This window comes from Tupaia chinensis, unplaced genomic scaffold (assembly GCF_000334495.1).
Source record: "Tupaia chinensis unplaced genomic scaffold, TupChi_1.0 Scaffold000515_1, whole genome shotgun sequence".
Taxonomy (NCBI): domain Eukaryota; kingdom Metazoa; phylum Chordata; class Mammalia; order Scandentia; family Tupaiidae; genus Tupaia; species Tupaia belangeri.
Genome location: NW_006160028.1, coordinates 1,576,374 through 1,583,529, shown reverse-complemented (window position 1 = coordinate 1,583,529; position 7,156 = coordinate 1,576,374). Strand labels below are relative to the sequence as shown.

Genomic DNA, 7,156 nt, shown 5'->3' with positions numbered 1-7,156 from the left:
GATTTACAGACATGGTATCTTTTATCCTTGCAAACCTCTTATGAACATGGTATTAATACCTCCATTTCACAGAAACTGTAGCTCAGGAACTTTCAGCCTGTAAACTTCAGAGCCAGGATTTATGCCCAGAGCTGCCTGGATTAAAATGCACATTTGTTCCCACTATGATGCTGAAAGGTGAGAAGCCTTGGCTCTACCAACTGCCCAGGTGTTAGAAATCCTTCTGGGGCTGAACTGCCCAACACTTTGGAATGCAAACTCCCTTGAGCAAGCTCTTGTTTAGCATAGTTTCACCAGTGGCCTGTCTGTCTAAGGTAGTCAGCGAATATTAAAATAGCCCTAACAATAAAATAGCACTTGGTCAACCATGTAGCCTTCTTCTGAGGGGGGGAGAAAATGGCTCACCTTCCCTGGAGGGCCTTAGAAAGATCAGTTTACAGGCTTCATTAGGGGGTGGGGCCCTTGCTCCTTCTCTCCTTCTTGCCATGGCACGTGCCTCTGGTGACCATCACTTTGCATTAGTCTGGACAAAACCTTTTCCAGGGTTCCTTCTAAACCCCACCCAAAACGCATGCAGTCCTTTCACTGACCTGGCTTCTGATTGGAGGCTGGTCGCTTCGGATGATGACCTCCCGGACCCCTCTGTCGGTTACAACCTGTTTGTATTTTTCTTACCAGAACTTAAGATGCCTGCAGTGGGGTGTGAGCAAAAGTAAAAGACCAGTATTTCCACATCCCCAGGTACCGGAAGCACAGAAGACTGACAGTGTTTCAGCCACCCGAGCGGGCCAGGGCTGCCGTCTATCCATGTGTCCTTTCTGGACAGACTGCTTGCCAGGATGAGGGATCTTCTTCAGTACCTTGCCTGCTTCTTCGCCTTCTTCTCCACTGGGTTTTTGATTGTGGCCACCTGGACAGACTGCTGGATGGTGAATGCTGATGACTCCCTGGAGGTAAGAAGTCAGCATCTTCTCTTCCCGACACAGCCAGTTCAAGTGTCCTGTGAGCCCTAGTGCCATATATGAAGCTCAGCACATTAGCTAGGACTAATGATAGTGAAAATAGCCAACATAAATGACCTACTACTTACGGCATCTTTAGGTAGTTAGGTCATTTGATCTTCACAGTGCATCTATGAGATAGGTATGTTATCCCCCTTTACAGATGAGGTAACTGAATACTTTCTTTTTTTTTCATAAAGATACATCCACATAAGAATAATCTCTGCCACAGAGTCTTCTAGAAATTCACCTCATATTGCTGGATATGCTGAATCGAACGACATTCCTATAACCTTTCTGTCAAAGAAAACTGTTGAGCATGATGACAGCATTAAGAGTGATAGACTTTCTTCAGGAGTGATAATTACCTAAGACACTGAGCAATCAAACTCAAAGTATGTGAAACATACCCAATCAGTATGCAATCGAGACTGTTATTTGAATGAATTTCTGTGTAAAAAGAAAAAAACTATTCTGAGGGAGAAAAAGCCTTTCTGGTGCATCCCAATGTAGAGAGGAGAGACAAGAAAATCTCTTAAAATGAGTTGCTCTTAGGGGCTGGCTATTAGTGCAAGAGATGTATGAACAGGCTCGCATTTGAGGATTGTAGTATTCTCACCAGACAAACGCAGAAAGAAGTAATTTTAAAGTTCAGAGACATTTTCTGTAGCCATAGGAATCTGAGAGAAGTAGAACTGAGTTAAAAAAAATATATCAGATGTTAAAAATCAACTGCTGTTCATTAGTAAGTCTTAGGAAAGTAGAGGTAAAAGAAAAAAAACAGATATACCAGGAACTCAAATGGAGTGTATACAGCAATACAATTTGCTCTTTCATGTACATCGTGAAGGGAACAATTTACCCTACCAGTGTTATAACATCATCTCTATGAAGTTTAGAAAACATACCCAAGAGGCAGTTTTTAATTTTTTCTAATTTTATTTATTAGATTCTCAAGTTGGAGTTAGAAATGGAAAGTAATCATCTTTCTATTTGCTGTATATTACTTTTGCTGTTTACTTTTCTTGCTTTTAATTGTTCTTTGACTTCCACATGACATTTCAAAACCAATGGAGTTATAAATACCTTCTTCGTGCTGGAAAATTGTATTTCTAAAAATCACAGTAAATTGAACTACTGGAAAGGTTTTCTGTTATACGTGTTTCCAGTGATACTTTTTATCAGGCTTTGCATATAAGAAGTGAATTTTAAAAATAACCTTTGAACAGTGCTTAGGGAAAAGTGCAGATAAAATGTTCTGCTGCCATTAGTTTCCCATGATCTATCTATGGCCAGTGGTAGCTGATTAATACATAAATACGTTTGGCCTCAGCACACTTACAATTATATTTCTAAAACCATAAAAAGTATGTAAAATCTCACCTAAAGGCATTGTCGAAATATTTTCTGAAACACTTTTCAAGGTATTCTGCCTATCCTGACAACTGCTCACTTTATTTGATAACAAAGTAGTTTCAGGAAGGGTCAAACCTTGCCGAGAGCAGCCAGCAGTCCTAGCCCTTCAAGTACCGTCTTGCCTTTATGTCAGTTCACCCACCAATTTGCCATCTGCCCTGTGCATGAGTTAGTGGTGACTTCTTCATTCCTTCTTATTTACCACACTTGAAATGTTTTGTTACAAGTATTCTCCAGGACATCTCCATATTTAAAGAAGAATTCTGTAGCAACGCAAGCCTCCTTTGCTTTCAGCAACATTATTATTTGTCAATATTTTTAAGGGACAGAAATCTCTCATAATAATTACTCTTGCAATTGTCCTGATTATGAAGTCATCCCGTTAGCCAAAAGTCTCAGAGCCTTCACCCTCTGAAACTCACTGAGTCAACTGTGTTATTCTCTGTTCTTGTTCCCTTCACCATGTATATATTATCTTTAATCCATATGAAAAGCTTATTTTAAACAATAGTTCAAGAAAAGTCAGCCCAACACAAGCGTTTTGGTTAAAAAAAAAAAAAAAGTATATCCATGGAAAATTTAAACAATATTTTAGGATGCTCTAGGCCTAAGAGTTGGAAAATGGGCTCTTTGTTTTAGATCAACATAAGAAATCTATGGAAAATACAAAGCATGCAAGGCATATAAGAAATATATGGGACACACATGGCGTATAAAGGGGCTCATCCTGCTTGGGGAGGCAAAGGGAAAGCAGGAGCGGGTCCTCCCTTCCAGGAACACACACTTAGTGAGGGAAAGTAGATCCACATGAAACGATAATAAAGGGATAAGCCCATTTATATAGCGAGAAAAAAAGGAACAAAGTACTAGGCACACAGAGAAGATAGAGTGATTATTTTCTGTTAAGGACATTGAAGTCGATCTCATAAAAGAAAAAGCATTTGTGCAAAGCCTCGAGAGGACGCAAAGGATTTCAAAAGGTAGAAATGGCAGCAGGGGCCTTCCAGATGAGAGGGCCATGTGGCAAAAGGACAGGCTGAGGACAAGCTCAGGGCTTGTTAGAGTATTAAGGTGAGTAACACAAAGCAAGGCATAGAAAGAGCTCAAAGAGTCTTTCGCTTGACTGCAGTGTACCTGCCTTGAAGGCTGAAAATCTTTGTATTAAGGAAAAACGTTAGGAAAAAAGAAAAAGCACTCAGAATTGCAGTGTGTATCACCCTCAACCAGGCCCGAAGGCCCTAAGGTACCATTCTGCTCTTGTCATTATTGAGCCAACTGTGTCTCTGGAGAGACTGGTGTGGTGCAGAGAACTCGGCTTTTGAGGTTTTGAGCCTGCGTTCACATCTTGACCCATGTTAACTCCCTTCTACCAGCAAGTCACATCTGTCTTTGGTTCCGTGTCCTTAATTATAAGATAAAATTGAGCTCAGCTGTTTCTAATGTCCTTTGTAGTCTATTTTCTTCAACATCAGGACTCCCTGACTACGTCCCTACCCCAGAGGATTGGCCAGTCACTGCCACACAGATGGTATATGGAGACTCTTCAAGCAGTTTCCCTAGGAATTGTGTGACTATTCTCCATTTTTCTGTAACTTCTTATACTCTCCCTTTCTTCCGTCCTTCCACTCTCAGTTTCTCCTTTTCTCTTCATTTTTATCCTTCCCTTTCTCTCCTTTTCTTTCTCTTCTGTTTCTTTTTATTTCCCTCTTCATTATCATTCATTTTCTTTGTATCCCTTTCCTCATGATGTCTTTTTCCATCCCTTGCTCTTTCTCATCTTTCTACCTTTCTTTACTCCACAAATGTTCCTTGATACCTGCTGTATATTTGGCACTGTTCCAGGTGCAGGGCTATGAAGGATGATGAAGCCAGGAGCTTCTGGGTTGCTCGCAGTGTGGTGAGGTAGATGGGCAGATGAACTCCCAGTTATAACGCAGCGTGGCGAGTGCTAGGATAGTGAATGACCCCAAGTGGATACCTCACACAGTCTTGGATAATTAGTGAAGGCTACCCAGAAGAAGAGACGTCTGAACAGGACTGGAGGGCCAGATGAGGGAGGCAAGTACAGCGTCTCCAGGCACAGGGAACGGTCCACACAGAGGTCCATGTGTGAAAGCACCGTGTTTGTGGCATTGCGTGTAATTCAGTATGATAAAAGTCTCCAGTGTAGGAAAGAGAATACAGGCACTGGATCATCATCTGAAATATGGATCTTACAGCATAGGCCAGGGTGCTTCCTGTGGCTAAGTATGTGTATGCATTTTAGAAAGCTCAAACAGCCAGCTACTTGTGGGGAGTGGCTGAAAGGGGCCAAATGAGGTGCGGGAGGCCAAGGTGGAGACTTTTACCATAGACCAGGAGGGAAAACATGGTAGTCATTATTAGAGTGGCAGCAAGCATGAAGTTATATGTAAACACATGGAAAATGCTAAAGAATTCAAATTGATTGGATTGCTACTCACTGCACATGGAAAAAGTGATGAAAAAGAGAAGTCAGGTTGAAATTCACCTTACTATTTGGGACGGCTGGAGAGATGGAGCCATTCACTCTAAGGTTAAGTGGAGGAAAATTGATCTCTGTGCAGAAGTCATCACAGACCAATGTTCCTGGACCATGCTGTAATTTATTTATTTTCTTCTGGATTAGTTATTACACAACACAGAAGCAGAAACACAGTTCTTCCTATTGGAAAAGTTGACACTTAATGTCAGAGTTGATGTCAGAGACCGGGGGTTAAATCTGACTTTGCCAGGTGGTAGCTGTGGGAGTTTAGATGGGCTTTTCTAGCACTGCCAGACACACCTCCTTGTCTGTAAAGGAGAATAATAATATGTGCTTCACAAGTTTCTTGTGAGGATTAAATGAATTTATGTATGTCAGACATTAACGACAACATCAGGAAAATACAAATCAGCAAATAAATGTTAGATACATTATTATCTATTTGTAGTTCATGGTTTTGTTTTTGCTCTGTGGAAGAGGAGATGACATTTTGTATAATATTTACCAAATAGATATGAGACTTAACGTTCTGTTTCTATTTTTTGCTATTAATTCTCTTGGAGAAATTTTGTTTACTTCTCTGAGCTTACTTTGCCCATTTTTATACTTATCGTTTCACTTTCATCTGGCCAGGAGAATCTATCAGAAAATAATCAAATAGCATACATTATCTATCAAATGCTTGCATTACACTGAGAGAAAAATATGAACTGATAACATTATAAATATGTAACTATATTGGAAGATATGTATTTCTTAATTATCCAGACTTAAATAGAAACACAGTTTTTTTTTTTTTTTTTTACAAAGGTACTGGTCTCTCGATTATCAGAAAGAAAAACTGTTTTCTCAAGATAATTCAATTTTCAGTCATCTTTTGTTAATTACTTACTAAGAACTTGCTAAGCATCAAGCACTGTTATGATTAAAATGTTATCGCAAATGAAGGTTTGAATTGAAGGCATTTGAATTTATTTTGACCCATAATCAGATTCTCCCCTGGAATTTCTATTTGCATTAATATTGCCACAGTTTTTTATATATAAAGTAAATATCAAAATGATTATATCTAGCATGTACTCTGTTTATTTACTAGTTTTAGTTTCAATTGGTTTCATAATCTTTCAGAAGACATTTAAGGCTATGAATATGCTCTTATTCATTTCATGCTCTTCTTTTATTTTTAATTAAAGCCTAAGAAGTCTACACATTTGTGGGATACAGCGTGATTGTGATATATGTTGTGTATTGATCAAATAAGGGGACTTAGCATATGTCGCACCTCAAGCCTCTAATATATTTTCTGTGTTGGAAGCATTTAAATCTTCTCTTCTAACTGTTTTGAACCACCTGTTAAATTATTGCTAACCACAGCCACCCTTCAATGCTAGACCTCATTCCTCCTATCTAATTGGAATGTTGTACCCATTACTCAACCTCTCTTTATTTCCTGTCCTCCTCCCAGCCTCTGGTAAACACTATTATCACTGTTACACTTCTTTATTTTATTTTATTTTCAATTTTGCTACAGGGTATATGGGCTTGCCTGAGAAAGGCAGAGAAAGAGGGAGAGGGAGAGAGACACAGGAAAAGTGACAGAGCTCCTCCCCCAGGGGATGGCCACACCACAACCCCTGCGCCATTTCCCCTCTTGGGATTTGGGGCATGCATGCACACATGCCTGGTGTGCTTTTCAAGCCACTGAGTTCAGGACTGGAACTGCACAGTCGGCCATGCAGGACACAGCCACCTTAGCTCCCATGCCACTGGCCGGCCCAATTATTTTACTTCCATGAGGCAAAGTTTGCAGTTTCCGCATATGAATGAGACCATGTGGTATTTGTCTCTTTGTGCCTGGCTTATTTCACTTAACATAATATCCTCCAAGTGTATCCTTGTTGCTGAAAATGACAGGATTTCACTCTTTCTTAGGCTGAATAACTTTCCTTTGCTCGTGTGTTTGTGTGTGTGTATTTGCAAGCCAGATTTTAATTCATTCATTCATTGGTGAACATTTGTATTGATTCCATATCTTGGCCATCCTTTTCTTGTCATCTTTTATAGCACCTTGCAGTGACATTTGCATAAGAAACTCAGGATTCCTGTGTCACAGAAATTGATGGAGCATCTGTTAGGATACTTGGCATACTTGCTGAAAGAATGAATAAATGAATAAAATATAGGATGAGGTGTTCTTTGTAAATATCATATTGAGCCCTCAATGAGAAGTGTCTCT

General features: G+C 39.8%; 1 protein-coding gene across 1 annotated transcript in view; it reads left to right on the top strand.

Moving 5' to 3' along the window:
* Window positions 1–362: 362 nt before the first annotated feature.
* CLDN16 (claudin 16) overlaps window positions 363–7,156 on the top strand; it is a 23,357-nt gene continuing 16,563 nt past the window's right edge. Inside the window, 2 exon segments of the mRNA XM_006156719.2 lie at window positions 363–817; window positions 820–953. Of these exon segments, the coding sequence (XP_006156781.1) occupies window positions 622–817; window positions 820–953 (330 nt within the window). The 5' untranslated portion in view covers window positions 363–621.